At 43.8% G+C, this 22,213-nt stretch overlaps 1 protein-coding gene across 3 annotated transcripts; it reads left to right on the forward strand.

Annotated features, from left to right (window-relative positions):
- Positions 1-1,688: 1,688 nt before the first annotated feature.
- Positions 1,689-17,024, forward strand: LOC133135473 (mothers against decapentaplegic homolog 1-like). 3 transcript variants are annotated; one of them, XM_061252503.1, is made up of 7 exons: positions 1,689-1,838; positions 7,495-8,061; positions 10,108-10,347; positions 10,752-10,871; positions 12,979-13,200; positions 13,672-13,928; positions 15,126-17,024. In XM_061252503.1, exons 2-7 carry the CDS (start codon positions 7,662-7,664, stop codon positions 15,267-15,269), a joined length of 1,383 nt encoding a protein of 460 aa, XP_061108487.1. In that variant the 5' UTR covers positions 1,689-1,838; positions 7,495-7,661; the 3' UTR covers positions 15,270-17,024. The 3 variants fall into 3 exon arrangements, with proteins under 3 accessions (XP_061108487.1, XP_061108489.1, XP_061108488.1); XM_061252505.1 differs by having other exon boundaries at positions 10,755-10,871; XM_061252504.1 differs by lacking the exon at positions 1,689-1,838 and adding an exon at positions 6,731-6,848.
- Positions 17,025-22,213: the final 5,189 nt, after the last annotated feature.

Consider the following 22,213-nt stretch of genomic DNA (forward strand, 5'->3'; position numbering starts at 1 on the left):
TTTGTACATTTTTATCTCCAAAAAAAACGAGAAAAAAAACGAATTGCATTAGATTGGCACACTTTAATCTTGAATAGATTAAATAAATACTTAATTTCTTAATATGATAATATACAAATGATTGCTGAATCATATTAGGCCTAATCGGCAACAAAGTTCTACATGATAATCTAACATGTAAATCAAATAATACAAACACCAGAAAAGGCATGCATTTTCTTCCTAACTAAAAATCAAATTCAGTCTTACAATATGATAATTTGCAAAAACAAATGTTTGGTTAAAAATAAAATAAAATGTTATTTGTAAACTGAGCTATATTCTAAATAATTACATGTTAACTAAATTAAATGTTTAGTCAATGTTGTAACAATGCATTGAGGTCAATCAGCAATTCAATTCCAATTAAGTTCTTTATACCTTTGTTTTCTATCAATTCAATTCATTTTCTAAAGTTATTTTCAGTTTTTCCTTTCAGACCAAGTCCAGATCGATTCAACAAATGCAATTCAAATTAAATTGTTCTCCCACACAAATTCCTGTAAGTTTATTTGTCTATTTAAATAAACCCAAATTCCCATATTCACATCAGAGCTGGGGACAATTCCATTTCAATCCACATTAATACAGGAAATTAATTGAAATTAAATTAACTAATGGAAAATCATCATGGAATATCATGGCCATTTTTAAATTCATGAATTGAATTTAAATTTATTTCCAGAATTGGCTGAATTAAAATGGAATTGACATTAATTCACAATTCAAATTCAAATAAATAAATGTCCCAGTTAACACATTGGAATTACAAAAATTGTAAAGCAGACAAAGTGGAATTGGTCAGATTAACCAAATCCTGCAAGTTATGTTAAATTAATCTTACAAGTCAAACAAAACTGTTATGATAAAACATTTTTATATAACATGCTCAAATCCAGCTTTTCATTTGGCTGTGATTCTAATGTTTAAATCTAGGAATACTAGTATACTCATTTTAATTTCGACTTAATGTTGATTTTAACAATTGTACAATTAACAATTTCAAACAACTTAAAAGAAACAATTGTGGTTATAGACTGACTCAACAGTGACAAGATGACTTGAACAAAAATAGACTGGTACTCATACTACACAGAGACATAATTTTGAATGTTGTTGAAATGTGGGAATATTGTTGAAATACAAACAAGATAAAAGCAGGCGCAACATGACTACAGTCTGATTTATACCATATGTAATTTCTGAAAAATCTGACACCATGAAATGATATAGGTCTCTTACAAAAAATGCACTGCTTTAAAATTACTGTAAAATATTTTTGTATGCTATTATGGGTGTTGGGAGGTAAAATGTTCTTGATGATTGTTTATCTGCATAAAATCTGATGTCCAAAATGAATTCCTCTCTTGCTACTGTCACTGCAGCTCCGTGTTGCGTCATTATCTAAAGGTTCAAAGTAAATGTCTGTAAAAAGATATCACTAGGCATCTGTGCATCTCTAAAACGACATTGCCTTTTTTAATTCTCTATTTCTCGAAAGCTAATTGAGTACGAATTGTACCCAAGAGAGATAGAAAGACTTTGGATTTTTACCAAAGGACTGCCCCTAATCGTATCCCCGCGGCATAATACTGAGTGCAGCGCGGAGGGTGCGGCGGCTTCTCGACAAGCTGACGCCAGGGAGAAAAGACGATCAACCCTTGCAAGATGTGTGACTGTGTACGATTCTTTGGATAGCTGTGAACGGGAGGGTTGGAGCTGAACGTCGCGACGCTTTCAGGAATACCCTGCACCAGAACTATTTCATTTTTTCCCACTTTGATCCAGTTGGGACAAAGGTACATTTAACAATAGTCTTTCAGTTTGTATTGTTGTTATTGCGTATTTAGAGGCGTATAACTTTTTAAACTATGTCTATTGTATTTACGTTTGTTACCTCAGTGTATCTTGACAATTACAACTTTGTGCTAGTGTGTTATAGATGCTTACTAAGTAGGTTATTCTGTTGGTGTATATTGACACTAACCGAAATAAAGTTCTAGATAAGAATATCATTTAAAATATGTACAGTGGTGCCTTTTCTTTCTTGTTTAAGTTACTTGATGTATAATTATCCTCTACCGTTGTGTGTCCGATACATTTTTGTTGGGATTTTGTAGTCGCTATTGATGTTTGAAGTGTGTAGGCTTCACTTGTATTCAACTGATTGGGGAGTTTCAGATTATGTGCTGCAGGATTTGCAAGTATTGTGTACCTGTATGATTGGTTCGCACATTATGGTAGCTATTCACTCAAAGACTGTGTTACCAATGCATCGTATCACAGCTGGGTATCAGCAAATGGCTGTCATTACCCGACTCTTTGTTGAAGAGTGTATTGCACGTTTCTTGTTCTAACTTCTTTCCTCATGTCTTCCACTTCTGTTGATATTGATAGTCTCATGATATTAGTCTATTATCCCATGTTTGCTAATGTATATATTTTTCAAGGGGCACCAATCAAACTAAGTAAAAGATACTTAGAAGAATATTCTGTCAAATTATCACTTGAACAAACACTGCAAACAAAATAGGCCTACACATTTATTTTGAGCATCACAAGAAAGACCCTGCATGCATCGTGCAAAAGTGCATAGTACTCAGTGCGAAAGCCCGTAAAAGCAGACCACAAAGTTTTACTGTCTTGCATTTATAAAACTCAAAGGGAATATGGTAACTGGCTGATCGATGCATCTGTTTATCCTTTGTGTCTTATTTGCATGAATTTGTCATTTTAGGAAATGTAGAAAAAAAAAAATATATATATATATATATGTAAAAAAGATTTCAGAATGTATGCTGGATTTATCACCGTGGCCCACTAAACATGTGCGGTTTCACCATTTCAGAATTTATTGCTATGTGGGCCTGGTTATGTCTGACTGCAGTAAGTACAAAGAGGGTGAATTAGAGGGCGAATTAGTGCGTTTCTGTGATGGTGTGCACATGTCCATCCCCAGCACACCCCGCTGGCCTCTCCTTCCCATGCCTGCTCCCCGCATGGCTCCGGAGATCGGGGTGGATGATAGCCACAGAGCAGCCAGCGACAGATCTCCAGGCGTCATTGAGAACGGCGTATCGGATAACCCCAAAGGACGGCCATTCGTCCTTGTGTTCCACTTGATTGTTTTATTCCTTCGCGTGCTCTGCGTGTTTTCTGGGGCACGAGGCTTCAGCCTGGGCTTGGAGGGCCTCTGTTTCTACACGGGAGGTGTGGGGATCAGTATTTGCAACCGATGCAATGTCCTGTGTGTGATATAGGGGAAAGGCCTGGGTTTCAGTCCGAAGAGTCGAGTAAAAATCTACCGCTTACCGTTCATTTTCTGACTCGTCGGGTTTCTGGGTTCTGGACCCAGAAACATTGTGTGCTGCAGTGGTGTTCTTTTCTGTGGTGTTCACATCCGGACCCTGCTGAAAAAAACAGCTCAAGCTAGGTTTTGAGACAGCTGGTAGCTGGTGGACCAGTTCAACCAGCTCCATACTCAACATGGTTTGACCAGCTCAAGCTATGCTTGAAATAGCTGGTAGCTGGTATTTCAAGCTGGTCATAGCTGGATGTTACACCAGGGGACCATACCAGACTGTCTGAGAGTGCTCTGGGGAGATGCATTTTGGGGATCCTAATCCCCAAGGATGGGGGGCTGCAGTCAGCAGGACAGTCCCTACCTCTTTGCTCACCAATGCCCCCTCTGGCTGGTTTGGCAACAGCGATGAGCCTGTTCCAGCTTGTGCAGAGGGAACATAGCTTGCGGACTGCAGAATTAAAACACAGTGGACTCTATGGATGAAGGAGAGTGGACAAGGCAGTGGTTGCGCTAGCTAATGGGATATAGCATTTTTGGAATGCAGGATATTGTATTAGTGTTTTATTCAAATTCACTTGCATTCTGATGAGAATAGGCTAACTATTTGTGTCATAATAAACCCACAATAATAGCACAATAAGTATAACATGCCCTTGCACAGGCAGAAAATAGTCGGTGTTACAAATACAGCTCTAAAGGGCCAACCATGACAAGCATGAATAACCTGTTATCATACAATACAGCACCTTTAGTGATCACATAATAGCAACACTGCCACAGCAGGCATGAAAAGCATAGCTTTTGAAAAAATTCTAGCAACCATTGACAGCTTGTGGAGGAGGTAATTCAGAATTCACTTTTTACCAAGAACTTACTGCAGTAACATTAGCCTTCTTTTTTTAGCCCAGTAGCTTTTTTGATGTTCCTGAGTTTTAATTGCCCACAATACAAAGATGAGACACAGAAAACAAATGAAATGCATTTTCTTGAAAAATTATTATGATCTATAAATAATACAATTGTCAGACACTGAAGGCAATTGGCTGAAATATACAGGAGTAATTATTTTGCTGTGGTTCATGTTTGGGTCATTGCCCATTGTAATCTTTAAAAAAAGAACTTGGAATATCTGCATTTTTAGAATGCAGTGTATTTATTTTTCTGCGTTTTGGCTCCTTCTCTGAGTAAAAAACGAGGAATTCTGCGTTAACGTGACCTCTGCAAGGGTGTGCCTTCCCGAACTGATGTAAGACATTGTATTTATTGGGCAGGGCTACGGATTCAATTGTGATTGCCAAAGTTAGATTTCTTGGGACTGGTAAATGCATTACTTTAGTAGTGTAATGCTGAAATGGCTGTTTTCAGATATCCCACCCTTGCGGAAATGATATCTGGGAGAATGCTGGGTATGGGGTGGGGAGCAGGCAGCAGTACATGCCCGGGGCGAAGGGGGGGTGTCAGTGCAGTTTGCGATGCGGGGGATTCCCCCCGTACTTTTTGCTTCCTTAATTCAGCACTGTCCATCAATTTGCGACAGGATAGCACACTAACCACCATTGTTTTGAGCAAAACCAATAAAATGACCAATCATTGTTCATGTCATTGCTTTTACATTTACTAAAAGGGACACGCTAAAGGCCCTTAGTCTACACGCTCTATGCCCTGAGCAAAAAACCCATGGGATCTGATCACCACCAAAGTTTTCTCCAGCATTGAACATTTTGAGTGTGAACAATGTTCGTCTGTTAGTCTTATCGACCAATTTTTTGTAAATTGCCCGAGAACAAAATCCTGGACTGGTTTGTTTTCTCCCAGTTGGACGGGGAGTGGGAATCTGGAATGCGAGTTTGATGGACGTCGCAGGCCCACGGCGGTGTGAAGCAGGGCAAGCTGTGTGTATTAAACGGCAGTATAATTGTGTCTCTGCCCCAGTCCTCATAGAGAAGGGGCTAAATTGAGCAGAGTGGCTAATGGAGGTTCCATCTAGCCATGATAAATAATGTACATTCTCCATAATGCCGGATCCTCGGGGAGCTCCCAGAGAGCTTAGTTACTGACTCTCCCTCCTACAGGAGGTCCTGCATTGATCTGCAGGACTGTAGCAGCACAAAGTGATACATGGTAATGGCACAAGGAGGTCAGCCCCTCAAAGTCGTTTTCTCACGGCTTGCCCTATTGGCTGCGGGGAGTATACATGTAGGTGCAGCGAATAAGAATCTGCTTTCACATCTGCTCCACATCTTGTGGACGATAAGTAATCTGTAAATCACAAAGTGATTTTCTTTTTCTTATAAATTCGGATTTTTCTCAAAATGGTAGGATGGGACCTATCCAAATTGCTCGTTGGTCTTAAATTTGGATAAAGCACCTTTTCTTACACACACAGTTCTTTTGACTTTTACAGCTTCAGTGATTGGTTTGGCATGTGCATCATAATAAAAAAAGAATCTTTTTATTTTTGTCTGTTTCAGTTGAATGAGTGGGCCTTTTTTGATAACCGTGGTCTAGATCGTATATGGGCAACTGGGAAAGTACTATACCAAGTTAAAAATTGAAACACAGTTGATCAAGCAATTATTAAATATTTAAAAAAATGAAATTAATCCTCATGCGGGACTCAAATTGACCACTGGGGGGTGGAAGACTGAATCCAGGCAGGTGTGATTTTGACAGTTTGAAAAGGATGCTCAATTGCTGTGGCAGGGCTGTTGCGTGAGACGGAGTAAAGCTGTGTGTTTTTAAAAAGTCTTCCGTATGTTCCGCGAACCCCCCACCCTCCTGAAGAACGTTGGTCCCGTGCCCGGGGGTGTCCAGAAAGCCGCCCGTTTCCCGTCAACCACCTGCGAGAGAACACCTCCCACACCCGTTTGGCGAAGAGATGCGGCCTGAATCCCACAATCACAGAGGGTGGCACGCAAGGCCGGCCGCTAGGAGGATATCTCCACTCAAAGCTGTTTCCTGCGATGGTGCTAGCTGATACGGACAATGCGCTTTCCCTGCAGAAGCCCCCCCAGGCCCCCCTGGTTTTAAATTAGCTGTGCCGGTGGGGGCCGCAGGGCTAAATATAGGAGCGACACTTTCAGCTTTCCTGTCGCTAAGGTCTTCACCAGGGCCGTGCCATAAACGGCTGCTGTTTTTAGCCGTTCAGCCGTTCTCTGAGCGTGTGGATGGCGGGAGCCAAAGTGCGGGCGCCGTTAGCGTGAGAGCGGGCGAAGCTGCTCGCTATTCCCCAGGCCGTGACAGGAAAACCGAGCCTGGCCCCCAACAAAGGAGCTGTCCTGTGACTCACCAGTTTAAAATAAGGCAACCAGCGCTCAGCGCGGGCCCTTCTGGTTTCTGGGAAGCTCCAGCGGCTCATTGGCGGTAAGACGGACGTGTCGCCCTTAAAAAAGGAAGCCGCTAATGAGACCACTCTAAACACAACACAGCGGCCTCAGAGCTGGGAGATTTCTTCGGAAAAGCGGGTTCGGAAGTGACACTTCAAGGCATTGATTGAGGCTACACGGTTTGTATAAAAAATTATGTTTTATTTTGCTCAAAACCAACAATGTGACATTGACAGTAGATTTTAGACCACACTCTACCTCCTCTGCACGGGGATGAATGAAAACACTCCCATTGTGGATAATTACAGATGGTTTTGATGCCTTGTGTGATTTTTTATCTGCGGGTTGGCTGTTGGATCAGCAGCTGTTGGATGGTTTAACCTGAGAGCTCATTTCTGAAAGGGAAGGACTGAGTGGACCTTGTGCCTGTGTGCGGTTGGGTCAGGACTGTCCAACCCTGTTCCTGGGGCTCTACCGATTTTCATTTCAACCCTAATTTGGCATACCTGGTTCTACTAATTAGCAGCTCAACAAGATATCTAACTGCTGAATGAGGTATGCTTCCTTAGGGTTGGAGTGAAAATCTACAGGACGGGAGATCTCCAGGACCAGGGTTGGGGTTAGTGAAATGTTGTTCTGGTGAAGGGGGTGTTGAGGCGTGTCCTGGCAGTGTTCCACCACGTTCTGCTAACTATGCTCGCTTCCTGGGCTGGGGTTCCAGGCAGGTGGCGGTGAGCTTGACACGTTGGCAGTCCTCCCAAGCATGGCGAAGCACGACTTCCTTCTTGCTGTCATGCTAAACAGAAATGCTTATGTGTATTTCAGGCTTGCCGGACAGAGGCTGTGCTCTCATACCTGAGACTAAGGGAGGCCTCTGGACGACCTGTCCTCTCTGACTGGCGGGAAACGGGATTGTGGGAAGACTCTCGGAGGACTGAGGGAAGGACCGTAAGAAGAGTGCGCGCATCCTCGGCGAGGGACGGGGCAGCATCATGAACGTCACCAGCCTCTTCTCCTTCACCAGCCCGGCGGTGAAGAGGCTTCTGGGATGGAAGCAGGGCGACGAGGAGGAGAAGTGGGCCGAGAAGGCGGTGGAGGCCCTGGTGAAGAAACTGAAGAAGAAGAAGGGCGTGATGGAGGACCTGGAGCGGGCGCTCAGCTGCCCCGGCCAGCCCAGTAAGTGTGTCACCATCCCGCGCTCGCTGGACGGCCGGCTCCAGGTGTCCCACAGGAAGGGCCTGCCGCACGTCATCTACTGCCGCGTGTGGCGCTGGCCCGACCTGCAGTCCCACCACGAGCTCAAGGCCCTGGACTGCTGCGAGTTCCCCTTCGGCTCCAAGCAGAACGACGTCTGCATCAACCCCTACCACTACAAGAGAGTGGACAGTCCCGGTGAGTGCACACACAGGCTCACAGTAACACGTTCATTGTAAAGTAAAGTGTTAATTCTGAGTACATAGGGATGGTATATTATAGTGAACTCACTATATGTTTGCCTTGGAAATACACTCAGAAGTAAAGGTACGTAAAGTGCCTGAAAAGGTACACATTTTTGTCGCTAGGGTGCAAAAAACTGTAACCCTAGCCAGCAGTATATAACTCATTTGTACCATTTTTGCTTGGAAAACGTGCTCATTTTGTACTCAAACATTACTGTGCTTTTCCAAGTACATTTGGGAAATTTTATCCTTCACGGACAAAAATTATGTACTACACTGTGAGTGTACATTGAGCCATTGCAGCACATTCCTCCCTCTCTTCCTCCCTCTCTCTCATTCCCTCTCTCCCTATCTCTCATTCCCTCTCTCTCTCTGGCCCTCTCTCCCTCTCTCTCATTCCCTCTCTCTCTTGCCCTCTCTCCCTCTCTTTCTCTCTCTCCCGTGTGTTGTGCAGATGTCCCTCTCTGGTCCTCTCTCCCTGTCCATCCTGTTTTCAGTTCTCCGGCGCTCTTTTGGGTCAGATGCAGGACAAAGCGGTGAACCTGCATCTATCCGCCCGTGTTGGTTTACAGACCCCCCGACTGCTGAGTTTGTCAAACCGCGGCCCGATATTACTTTACATTTACAGAGAGGACAGATGCATCAAACACCTCTTCTGTGTTGGATGAGCCGGGGTGGGGGGTGTATGGTGAGGGTCAGCTGACAGGACAGAAACAGCTGTCCCCGAGCGGGGTGGGGGGGAAATTCCATCCCTGGAGAAAGAGCGCTTTGTCTCTGACCCGCCCTCCGTGATGGCCAACTGCCGGGAATACACTGCTGTCTGTGGGGAAGAGAGACAGGAAATCCTGTCATCTGCTGGCCGTGTCCTCACAAGGGGGGTATCCCAGCTGCCCCTGGTGTACTGTCGAAGTGTGGCAATATCCTGGGCGCAGGCCTTGCTGGCTGACAAGATGACTGTGGTGTCACATTTCTCATATAAACCAGACAGGAGCTCCACCAATCAAGGAGTATATTGGTAGTTAGTAATAGAACAAGGTCAGCAGTGATTGCTGGATACCTTCTGGGTGTTCTTCCAGGTGGATTATGTTATCCAGGCAGGGTAGCCAGAAGGCATCAACCAATTATCTTTGTGTTGTTTTGTTTGTTGTTAACCAAATTACTTCAGATCTTTGCCGATGTCATCAAATTTTGCATGTACACCAATGTTGTATTCCTCATTATTATTATCCCTCAGTGTGTGTGTCCTTGTTAGTGACCCACTGTGTGTGTCCCCATTAGTGAGCTTGTGTGTGTGTGTCTGTTGTGACCCTGTGTGTGTGTGTGTGTGTGTGTCTGTTGTGACACTGTGTGTGTGTTTGTGTCTGTTGTGACCCTGTGTGTGTGTGTGTGTGTGTGTTGTGACCCTGTGTGTGTGTGTGTGTGTGTGTGTGTTGTGACCTTGTGTGTGTGTCTGTTGTGACCCTGTGTGTGTGTGTCTGTTGTGACACTGTGTGTGTCTGTTGTGACTCTGTGTGTGTGTGTGTGTTGTGAACTCGTGTGTGTGTCTGTTGTGACCCTGTGTGTGTGTGTCTGTTGTGACCCTGTGTGTGTGTGTCTGTTGTGACACTGTGTGTGTGTGTCTGTTGTGACCCTGTGTGTGTCTGTTGTGACACTGTGTTTGTGTGTCTGTTGTGACCCTGTGTGTGTGTGTGTGTGTGTGTGTCTGTTGTGACCCTGTGTGTGTGTGTCTGTTGTGACCCTGTGCGTGTGTGTCTGTTGTGACACTGTGTGTGTGTTTGTGTCTGTTGTGACCCTGTGTGTGTGTGTGTGTGTTGTGACCCTGTGTGTGTGTGTGTGTGTGTGTTGTGACCTCGTGTGTGTGTCTGTTGTGACCCTGTGTGTGTGTGTCTGTTGTGACACTGTGTGTGTGTGTCTGTTGTCACCCTGTGTGTGTGTGTCTGTTGTGACCCTGTGTGTGTGTGTGTGTCTGTTGTGACCCTGTGACGTTCTCTCTGCACAGTGCTTCCTCCGGTACTCGTCCCCAGAAACAGCGAGTTCAACGCCAAGCACACCATGCTGCCGCACTTCCGTAACATGCTCCAGCAGAACGAGCCCCACATGCCCCACAACGCCACTTTCCCAGGGTCTTTCCCCCAGTCCCAGTCCCCCAACAACAGCTACTGCAGCTCCCCAGGGAGTGGCTCTGCCATCCCCAATTCCCCCTCCAGCTCGGACCCCGGGAGCCCCTTCCAGATGCCAGGTGAGGTGGCCCAAAGAGCCAAGCTCCACACCCCTTATCCATGGTGCCAGCACTGTGGTCTATAAGGAACACCACTCATGGTATTGCTCCTAAATTAGGGCTGGAGTTATGGTGGAGAACACACTTTACCTGTAGTGGCCAGCCCGTGGTCTACGAGGAAGAACACTCATGGTACTGCTCTTAAATTGACAGTATTACACTGGAAATGTATTTCCAGCCTGGGTGCTGGAAGTCATATTTGTATTTGGGCAAATTAATTTTATTGGTTTGATGTAAAATGTTTCTCGTAATGTGTTTTGCTTTTATCGCGGGATTGTAGCACAGAATGTGCGACGTGAACCATTTCCTTTACATGAAAATGACATTTCAAAAGTGATCGTACAATATGAAGCCTGTCTATCCAGCAGAGACCCCCTCTCCTGCGTATCTGCCCCCAGAGGAGCCCATGAACCAGGACTGCTCCCAGCCAATGGACACCAACCTGCTGGCTCCGGCCCTGCCCTTGGAGATCAGTAACCAGCCAGGTAACCATTGAAGATACCCAATCAGAAATGCTGCCAGGGCCCGCATTGGGTGGCCTTGGGTTTGGTGGTTTGGTTTTCTAGCACCACATTTAGCAAAAGAATTGGCAACAAATAAGATCTGAAGCCTGAAATATGTGCTAATGTTATACTTTGTGGGTTTTATATGATATGTAGTATTCAGTCTACTGTGTAACAGAAGATACGGTGAAATGTATAAACTTTAGTTTTGTATAAAAAATCTGGGAGCCTGCCGCGATCGTGACAGATTCATTATACTGTGGTGATAGCTTGCAATTTCCACACAAATATTTTTATTTTATCTCAAGAAGACTGCAATTTTGCTCTGCCATTTTTATCTGAGTGTATTTTCCAGCCGGTAAATAGTTTATGGATGCATAAAAGGGCTGAACAAGAGTACGTCGATCTACTCCCAATATTTATTATTTATCCGCACTAATAAACCAGCGAATGGTGATTACATTACGGATGTACGCTTTGTACAGCTGGTGTAGAGGTCTGATGCTCTTTCTTGTACATCTCGGAGGGTCTACCAATTAAGGCGGCTTTCCTAGCAAGTTTACGAGTGTAGTTTAGACCCCTGGCTGATGTCAGCCATGGCCGCGGTAATAAAAGCGGGCTTGTAATGGAATGGATGTCCTAATTAGGCAAGGCCCTTAAATTGTGAAAAGTAGCGCATGTGTCGACACCTCTGTGGTGCAGTGCACTAGCAGGTCTGCATTAAAAGCCTTTGCTGTACCGAGTGGCAACACACGGCTTAGTTTCTATCAACAGCTTGTTATGGAAAAGTAGGCCTATACAGATGAAGGTTTTTCTGAAGCCTTTTTTTTAACCTTTTTAAAGCTAAATTACACTTCAAGGCCCTGATCACGGAGGAAGGCGAATTTAAGTTTAAGATTATAATTAGGTAAGCATACTCATAGATAAACTGAAGTAAGCAAACAGCAATAGTGTGTTTCAGCACGAAGTGGCCTTTGTCAAGGCTTGAGGTATAGAACCTAGTCTTTTCCTTAAGTTACATTCAGACAAACGCACACATACTTACTGATTAACAGTTGTTTCTATAAAAGTTGACTGGCGGTTTCCATCCCTCCGTGGGTTGTTCTGAACCCCTCCCACACGGAAGAACCGCAAACACTGCACGTGTGTTTGTGCGTGTGCGTGTGTGAAACTTCACGTTTGTGACAGAGTTTGGCACACCTCTCTTTATTCCCGCACATTCAGCGATACCCGGGCTGAGGAAGGAGAGGAGCTGGGGTGTGGGGTGCTGCTGTATTACTGGAAACGGGGGGAGTTATGTATCCTGCTCTGAGGGTGGGGCTTCACTGCTAGCCTACTCACAAAACAAAACACACCTGGTGCCCACAGTCACTCCACAGAGGAAGCTGGGGGAGTAACAAGATTTACCCCCCCCCTCCCCCCCAGAGAAGCCAGCTGGCATGACTGCGTCAGATACCGCTAGATTTTTCTAGGTAGATTATTTGTGAGTAACCTGAGCAGACAGAGACAGAACTGCTGTTACAGTTATGACGTTTTTCTGTTATATTCATATGTATTATTATTTTAAACAATTATTTTTTTACTGCTTGGATGCTCATATAGTACTGATCAAGAGTTGAGACTTATATGCTTAGTTGTGCATTCATATGATGCACGTAGACAAATATCATTTGTTTAGGGAATGGGAATTTTGACACCCACGTTTTTGGAAAATAAAACAATTACTTGTTAAACACATTTTCTTTTGAAAGTTGTTTATTATTAATTAATTGAATAAAATCTTTCCATATTTGTTTATTTTCTACAGCCTTCTTTACTCATCATTATCAAAGCTAGCGCTAATATCGGAGCAAAAAACTTTTTGGTGAGAGCATTTCAGAGCAGGGATAGTGTTATAACGCAGCTTTAGGAAGTGAGAATGTGTTTTACTGCTGGATGTGCAGGTGAGAAGGGATGAAACTGAGGAGAACGTGCTGGGAGATGTGGAAGGTCGGGGTACGATAGGGGGAAAGAGGTATATCAGGGCGTAACGCTGAGCTCGTTACAGTAAAATGAGTTTTCGAGCAAATGCTTCTGGCTCTTTCCGCAGACGTCCAGCCGGTGGCCTACGAGGAGCCGAAGCACTGGTGCTCCATCATGTACTACGAGCTCAACAACCGCGTGGGCGACGCCTTCCAGGCGTCCTCCACGAGCGTGCTGGTGGACGGCTTCACCGACCCCTCCAACAACCGCAACCGCTTCTGCCTCGGCCTCCTGTCCAACGTCAACCGCAACTCCGCCATCGAGAACACCAGGCGCTACATCAGCAAAGGTAACCGTTGGGCCTCTTGTGGAACACATACTCAGTTGACATGGAAAATATGGTCTTAATATTTTCCAAGACGTTTTTTCAAAGTAATCTTGCCATCTGTAGTCAAGTTTTTCTTGCAGATATTTTGATTCCATAAAGCCCTGAAATTAGAGGGGAGGGGCAGTGATAACTTGAATCAGCAATCTATATGAGTAGAAAAAAAGTGGTTGCACTTGTTAACGGAGTTGGGCAAGCTTTAAAGCCTTGTGACCTTGGAATTATAAGGCTCAATCGGCGTTCTGAGTGGTTTTGAGGTCATAGGTCATACTTATATTTAATTCCCTATAAATACATGTTTATAACACTAAATCATTTTTGTCAGAAATGTCAGTTAGAACTATAATTCTAAGCTCTGGTGTTGTGGCTGTGACTCGGCGTGAGTCTTTCCCATCGCCCTAACGGGCGAAGAACATCCTCCTCCTCCTCTCGCAGGCGTGCACCTGTACTACGTGGGGGGCGAGGTCTACGCCGAGTGCCTGAGTGACAGCAGCATCTACGTCCAGAGCCGCATCTGCAACTATCACCACGGCTTCCACGCGACCACCGTCTGCAAGATCCCCAGCGGCTGCAGCCTCAAGATCTTCAACAGCCAGCAGTTTGCCCAGCTGCTCGTCCAGTCGGTCAGCCACGGCTTCGAGGCCGTCTACGAACTCACCAAGATGTGCACCATCCGTATGAGCTTCGTCAAGGTAACCCAGGGGCCAATGGGGAGAGGAGTGTGCTGCTTTAAGTAAGGATGGCTTGAGGGAAATTACACTTCCAATACACATATTTGCCATTCCATGTTTTGCAAGACTGATTATGTTTTGTGTGATTATGAACTGTTAGTGGCCTCCAAACGGTTGAAATGGAAGGTAAAGGTTGTGTGGTGATTAGTGGAAATGGGCGGTTAAGTGTGTGCAGTGATTTGTGGAAATGTGTGGTTAACTGTGCAGCGATTAGCTGAAATGTGTGGTCAACTGTGCAGTGATTAGTGGAAATGTGTGGTTAACTGTGCAGTGATTAGTTGAAATGTTTGGTTAACTGTGCAGTGATTAGTTGATTTAAATGTGTGGTTAACTGTGCAGTGATTAGTTGAAATGTGTGGTTAACTGTGCAGTGATTAGTTGATTTAAATGTGTGGTTAACTGTGCAGTGATTAGTTGAAATGTGTGGTTAACTGTGCAGTGATTAGTTGATTTAAATGTGTGGTTAACTGTGCAGTGATTAGTTGAAATGTGTGGTTAACTGTGCAGTGATTAGTTGATTTAAATGTGTGGTTAACTGTGCAGTGATTAGTTGATTGAAATGTGTGGTTAACTCTGCAGTGATTAGTTGATTGAAATGTGTGGTTAACTGTGCAGTGATTAGTTGAAATAGTAAGTTGAGTGTGCAGTGATAAGTTGAAATGGCGGGTTAAGTGTTGAAATTGAGTTTGAGTGTGTGCAGTGATTAGTTGAAATGCGTGGTTAACCGTGCAGTGATTAGTTGAAATAGTAAGTTGAGCGTGCAGTGATTATGGGAGGTTGAGTATGAGCAGAATGAGTTGAAATGGGAGTTTGATTATGAGGAGAACGAGTTTCAATGGAAGATTAAGTGCCCGGGTGGAAAGAAAGCTTGCGGACCCCGAGGCCCCGTAGGACCAGGGTTGAGCAGCTGTGCCCTGGAACTACAGCCGTTATCTCAGCCCTCTCCGTTTGTCATCATTATTCATATGCTCAGCAGATGGCCGCCTTGTCCACAGTGGTTTTAAATCCATGCCCACTCTTACACAGCCAAGTGCAGCGCTATAATTAAGGTTAAAGCACAATCAGACCCACAGCCTCCGGGGAGCATGGGTCCTTCACGGCTTCTCCAGAAAACCCAGCTCTGACGCGGGCCTCTCGTCCTCCCTCTCTCCATTCCAGGGCTGGGGCGCAGAGTACCACCGCCAGGACATCACCAGCACCCCCTGCTGGATCGAGGTGCACCTGCACGGGCCGCTGCAGTGGCTGGATAAAGTGCTCACCCAGATGGGATCACCCCACAAGCCAATTTCATCAGAGTCCTAGCCACGCCAAAACCGGCCCAGGGCCTTCAGAGGAAGGGGCAGGAGGCAGAGGGGGGAGGGGGGTTATGTCCTACTTGAAGGCCATGTGTATCGGGCTCATCCCAGGCTGTGTGTGACCTGGCTGGGGGCTCACCTGGAAGATACTTGAGCTCTGTGACCAATGGTATTAATCAGACTTTCTGTCCCGTTTACAGCATCACCACTGGACTGATTTCATAAAATCCTCTTTTCAGTTGTGCCCAAGAACTGTGTGCATCATATCTATAAGTGGTTTGGGGAGGTTTAAAGATAAGTCAGCATGCAGTTGGACTGAGCAGTTTCTTAAAAAATCAGTTTGGGGAACAGTTTCACGTACAAAAAACAACTGAAAATCCCCCAAAGGAAATCGCTTCCTTAGTTTATTCACACAGTCCAATCACAGTCCGCAGAGGATGGGGGTGGGAGGGGCATTTGTGACATAGGGGTGAGAGAATGTGTATAAAGCATTGCTCTGCTCGTGTTACACTTGGGTTGGACTGATTCAATGGGTGTGTAGATGCACTGGCCATTCATATTCAGTGGCGCAGTTTGTTCTGAAGTACACTTTGGTTGTGTTGAGCTTGTAGGTGATCATTCAATGGGTCAGTGTGGAGCAGTGTTGAGCTGTGATTAGTGCAGCTAATACCTTATTACTGAGGTTCACTGGAAGCGTCCATTTTCCCTTTTTTCCACTTTTCCTTTCAGTAGCTTGGCTTGCTGTTTTTTTAAATTGAAATACGCACAAGTACACTGAGAAGCATAATGACATGTAGACAAACAGTATTGCACTCAACAAGATAACACATAGCAAGATACACAGATATAATAATATTTAACCTTATACATTAACTGACATTGAATTCAACAGAATTTCAGAAAAACATTGTGGTTAAAGAGATTGCAATACATGGTTTTGGGGGCATGAACAGCATAAAGAAACACTAGAAAAGTTACATTTGGGGAGTGTTAGAGGCCTGTTGGGGGTGGAGTGGTGGAGTGATAGTGTAAAAATAAGTGAATAAAATGAATTGATATCCATTGGGAGATGAGCCATGGTGGTGAACACACACTATGAGCTAGTAGTCAGGACTCAAAGGACCGCACGAGTACATTGGCATGCTGTTAAGATTTTTTTAATTTGTTTTTTTTCTCCGAGCCAGTTTATGCAGATATTGTTTTTGTTTTTGTTTATATATGTTAGTGGGCATCGTGGTAAAACAGACTTGTGGGCATTTTGCAACAAACAGTCATGTCCATTTGATGCTATTTAATTTAGTCATTTTAATTCCGTCCCTTTGATTATTTTGTTAAAGCTTAGAATGCAATCTGCTGTTATTTTGTAAATCATTTTTTGTACTTTAAAATGCTCTGCTGTCTCTAGCATCTGCACTTTTACAGGAAGTAACTTCCTCCTCTGATGTTGTTTTGACATTGTTGCTGAATCCTGCTCCCAGAAAGCAGTTATATTCCTCCAATATCAAGGCTGTATCAGAAGATTCATTAAATGGTTTCTTACTATGTTTTCAAATCTAAAATGTCTGGAGTATCCGATTGGCATGTCTGTGTATGGAAAAGCCTGCCTGCATTAGTTTTTTTTTGGGGCGGGGGGTATTTTTATGTGTAATTATTAGACTCCATCTGTTCCTAATTTCTGTTTCTTTTGTCAGATGTTACAGAAACAAACAGGAAAGCAAAAATGTGTGAGATGACAATGCAATTAAAATGAGTTTGCAATGAGTATTTTCATTGAGGCAAGCAGTGTATGAGAGCCGTAAGCGTTCACATTGAATAACAATATAATAATACACTGTATTTATAGCACCTTGCATATAAGAAGACAAGCGCCTCACAGTGGTTTACAGTGGAATAGAAAATAACACAAATAAGGGTAAAATACGTCCAAAATTAAGTGAGTGGTGCAAAAACGATTTCCTACAAGGAACTCCCAGGCCAGAACAGGTGAGCCCAGGGTTCACCCCGCCTCCTCTGGCGTTGTTTCACTGTGGTAAACATGGCGTCTGCGACTGCGCAGTGTACTGTACTTCCACAGTGCCACAGCTCGTGGCCTTTCCGGTCTGCTCTTATCGCTTGCCTCATCACATCCATCGGCACAAATATGCGAGTTCACAGGAGGTTACGCAGCAGGAGCGAAAGCGCAGTGCCAGTTTTAGTTTTAGCTCAAGGAAAGGAAAGTCATAATGCACATAGCTTCTGGGGGCAGATGGGGCATGTCAGTTTCTTCATATGTTTTTTTTCCGATGAACTGGAGAGGCTATGCAAGGATAGTTTTTATTTATAATAGTCCTATCGAACTGCCAATTAGGACCGCCCCATTTTGACTCACGAGGCGCTGAGGAGAGAGCATGTTGCAACCACTTTTCGGAGACGAGAGCATTAGCAGTATCGAAACCGTGACATGGCCGCAAATCGTATGTAGGCTAGTGTGTGAACTCGCCATTAGTGATGGGAGAGAGGTTTGATTTCAACAAGTGGACCTGTTGACGATACTAAGTTTCACTTTCTCATTGCTGTTAGCGGTTTGCCCACGTCATTCATTCATTGTTACTTAAACAGCTGCCAATACTCAGTTAGGATTTGTGATCACAATGTGTTTTATTTGTTTAGTTTTATATTAAAAACATAATTTTACCTTTAGAGAGATTCTTTAAAATAATGTCTAATGGTCAATATTTTCATTGGAAAGTACAATTGTTATGATGAAATTAATGTCATGTTATCTCCATCATTGGTAAGACTGCATTAGAACATGCATACAGTATTTAAACATTTTAAAGCCTGAAAGAACATTGGGCAGAAGAACTTAATGGTGTGTGTAGCTCAAAATAGCCAATGTACTGGGCATTGTTCCAAAGCAATTACACAGTTGAAATGCTGATTACATATTGAAATAGTCAGAGCAAACAGCAAATCTACTGATCTGTCAGTTTCAAAAACTGTATTTCAAAGTAGTTTTCTCTTAGGTGAGTGTATTCAAGTGAGGAAAAAGAGTATGCATGTTACATGTGAATTTTTAAAATCTAATCAGTCTCAATTCTAAGAAACTGCCCATTTTACTTTCAGCCATGGTAACTGCATACATTAAATTTGAAGCACAATGCTTTCCCAGAAATGTTGCATATGTTCACATATAACCATTCTTATGCTACCTTTACCTTTTAACCAATAGTTAATTCATATTTAATAATTTTGCACAATTAAAATAATAATTTTGGTAGATAGCTATAAATGACAAAATACACCAAATTGCCATGCATTTAAGATTATTTTATTCAGCTGATGTATATTTTTAATCCAATAAGCAAGGGCGTTATAACATGTACAGTATTTTTCACTTTTTATTTTAGTAAATCTTAGTGCTATATGAATACTTCAAAAGAAAGAAGAAAAAAAAGATTCTTTGAATGGAGGCTCTGTTTGTGGGGATAATGTTTAGACTAATAATTTATACCACCAGCAGGGGGCACTGAGCCGTTGTTCAGGTGGGAGGAATTCTATAGATTTTCTCTTTTTAACAACCATTCAGTTAGGAGACATGACCTCAATTTTTTGTCTTGGCATTAATGTAATTGGCTCTATATTGACCGCTAATGAAAATAAGACTTGAAATTTGCATTTCTTTCCCAAAGACATTACTGAATTAAATTGTCATCCTGAACTTTTCAGTGCATGAGCGAATTTGAATTGGTTTTCATTCATACATCAAATCAGTTCAAGTACAATTCATCCACTGGAATAAGACACTGGAATTAAAAACTAATGTTTTTTATTCAGCATAGCTTTACTTTTTTGCAAATATGAATTTAATCTGTACTGAAAATCAGACAAAAGAAATGTTGAAATAGCTATATTTATTTATTTAGATGTATTACTCCCAGTATGAATAATGCAAGGACCTTAGAACTGCTGCAAAAAATAAAGCAAAAACTAACAAGTGGCCATTAAATCAGAATGAAATGCAAAGGCATATAGAGCATGGGGCATCCTGGCCTTCCTAATTAAAGATAAATTACTTTAAAAAGAACTTGCCAGGCAGATGATTAGTGACCCACAAGTGTTTAGTTTTTTTCAGGAACTGTATAAGTATCATTATTTTGTACACCAGCAAATTAGTAACTGCTGTAAATCTGAAGGTTGCAGGTTGAGGGTCAAGCAGTATCATGATAAAAACCTGTACTAGCATACTACTGCTGGCCATTCTGTTTAATATAAATAACAATAAAAGAATAATAATTCCTTGCATTTATATTGCACTTTTCTCACCAGCTGACTCAAAGCGCTTTACAGTGATGAGGGGGAAACTCGCCTCAACCACTACCAGTGTGTAGCACCCACCTGGGAGATGTACAGCAGCCATTTTGAGGCAGATGCTCAGCGCACATCAGCTGAGGTGGAGAGGGAGAGAATAATTTAAAATGACATCAGGCAATGATTAGGTGGTAGGTTGAGAGTGCCAGGTTGGGGATTTAGGCAGGATATGAATATGGGTGCCACACCCAGACAGGAGAATTCCAAGATTCCTGCTTGAATTTTTGTCTCTGGGATCACATGCAAAATGTCCCTAGTGTAATGGGGGAATTAGCATTAGTGTTATTTATTCAGTACCTCGTGTGTACATTGGTTAATTCATCCAGTGTTGGGGTCAGTTCCACTTCAGTTCAGCCTGTTCATTTCAATTCAAATTCAATTCATGAACTGATAAAGCCTCATTGAACATCATGAGAATGTTTCAATTAATACATTTGAAATGGAATTGAGACCAGACCTGAATTCTGCAGATGTAATACTTGATTTCATATTGTATTGTTCAACTTTCCTGATATTGTGCTACACTATGGGGAAACAACATCCACCAGGGAGGACACACAAACGCCATCATTACTGTGCCCCTCAAGCAATCATTGCTACGGACACTAAAAATATATTGATTATGTAACTGCATCTTTTTCAGGGTTTTGAATTGTCTTGGTACATTCTGTACTGTCACAGCCTATTTCAGAAGTATGAGAGGAACTGGTGAGGGGGGGTCCTTCACCTCAGGCTAGCCCCTACAGACACAGTGAAATAGTGTCATAGATGGCATGTGTTCAAGAGCAGAGGCTGTTCTGTACTGTGTGTCTCCATACAAAAATGTTGACACACCACCAGTGCTTTCATTTGCCTGCATGAAACCGTTTACCCATTAAGGTTAGCCTAGGCTATCTGAGATATTTTTAGAATGCATCCCGAGTTTTAGCTTTGTCTCATCGCTCCCACTGTTAGATAAACGGAAAAAGAAGTCAATGAAGACCTTTGTTGAAGTTGATATTTGTCTCCCTCTATTGGTGACATGACCCTGCTTTTGTCTCTGTGGCTCTCAGCATTATCTGTCATGAAGCGGCATCATATTTTTGCTTCTGGGGTTAAAAATAACTGGAGAGAGAACAAGAGAGAGACACTGGTCAGAGGCCAGATTTGTCTCCAAGGAGACACAGCGCGTGTGAGACCTGGATTAATTTAGTTTCTCGTGTTTCACGGGTCAGGAGCAGCTGCCATCCTGAGAAAGATAGTACTTTGTCAGTTTGTTCACTGACATGCAGTCATTTTAATCTCCGAACGAGGCACAGATGTGTTTGGCCTTGTCTACGTGCAGTAAGGTACGTTTTTTACCACCTGCTTTTGCGCTCAAACTCGCTATTGTGCGACGCGATAATGGGACCCTGTTTAGGGACACATTTGAAGGGAACATGTCATAAAGGGGTGCAGCAGGTGGGGGGTCCGCTCTGTGTTTTCAGCTCAAAGGGAACAGGTGGGGTGGGGGGGGATTCTGTCAGGCCGAAAATGAGAAAAGGTCAAAGGGCAACGGCGGGATTGGCGGGAGTGCCACTCCGGCACAACGCCCCGTCTCTTTGTCTCGCCCGCCTGCTGCATCTGTTACAGCGGGCGTCCTGCCAACATGGCCGTCGCAGAGAAGAGAGGGTGTGGCCTTTGCCACTCTGTCCTGTGCTCCCTTTATCCCTGGGCTCCTCCTTTGTCTGGGCTCAGATCAGCAGCAGCCTGTTCCCAGATAATCCCAATCCCAGATTCCCAATCTTCCTGTCCCTGGTTCCTTCTCATGGCTGATAAAGGCCAAGCATTCCGACAGGCCTCAACAGGGGGAGACTGCTTTTGTCCAGACCTGGATCAAATATGTCATTGTTTTTTCGATTCAAATACTTTCCCACCCTTTTCTTAGTGCAATATGGGGGTCTTGCTCAGATCATATTGTGGCTAGACTGGGGCTTGAGCCACAACCTTCCAGGTCCCAGTCAAGCACCTTAACCACTAGGCTCTAGGCTGGCCATGTCTGGTCCTCATGGTTGGCTCAATTGCACCAGGCAAAGAATACACAGAAAACCATTTGAATCCCCCAAAAAATATGGATTTGACCCAGATCTGAGTCAGAATCCCACCCTACGCCAATGTAGTGAAAATACTAATTTTAACCAAACACTCCTTGAGATGGACGGATTACCTCTTGTCAGTCGGCTCTTGGCAGTTGACAGACTGCTATCAGACACTTATTTAAGACCAGCAATAGAGAAAGAGCCTTGTGATGCCTGGTGACCATGGTGTGAGTCATGCAGAGCATGAGGTGACTGGGTGCCTTCTCCCAAACTGATATTATTTAGAAGTAGAGCTCTCTTTAACCCAGAGACAGGAGCTAGGGAGTACCCCCTCCAGAGGGCACAGTCAAAAAATCATGCTGACTCCAGGCCCCTCTGGCCCCTCCGGCTGTACAGACTCAGATAAGAGGCTGGAAGGAGCCTCCTCTCTCTTGGGCATGTCGGTGCAGGGGGAGGGGGGTGCTGGGACTCACATTTTGGACGGAGTGGGAGCAGCCGCTGTAACCCGGCGTGTGTGGGAGAAGGTTCTGGAGCTCCAGGCGGG

This window comes from Conger conger, chromosome 8 (assembly GCF_963514075.1).
Source record: "Conger conger chromosome 8, fConCon1.1, whole genome shotgun sequence".
In the NCBI taxonomy this organism is placed as follows: Eukaryota; Metazoa; Chordata; class Actinopteri; order Anguilliformes; family Congridae; genus Conger; species Conger conger.

Bases quoted from the DNA above. Each gene is read 5' to 3' on its own strand.
- LOC133135473 (XM_061252503.1), top strand. From the start codon at position 7,662: ATGAACGTCACCAGCCTCTTCTCCTTCACCAGCCCGGCGGTGAAGAGG. The intron at 13,201-13,671 runs GTAACCGTTGGG...CTCCTCTCGCAG, and splicing joins CAGGCGCTACATCAGCAAAG to GCGTGCACCTGTACTACGTG. The intron at 13,929-15,125 runs GTAACCCAGGGG...TCTCCATTCCAG, and splicing joins TCCGTATGAGCTTCGTCAAG to GGCTGGGGCGCAGAGTACCA.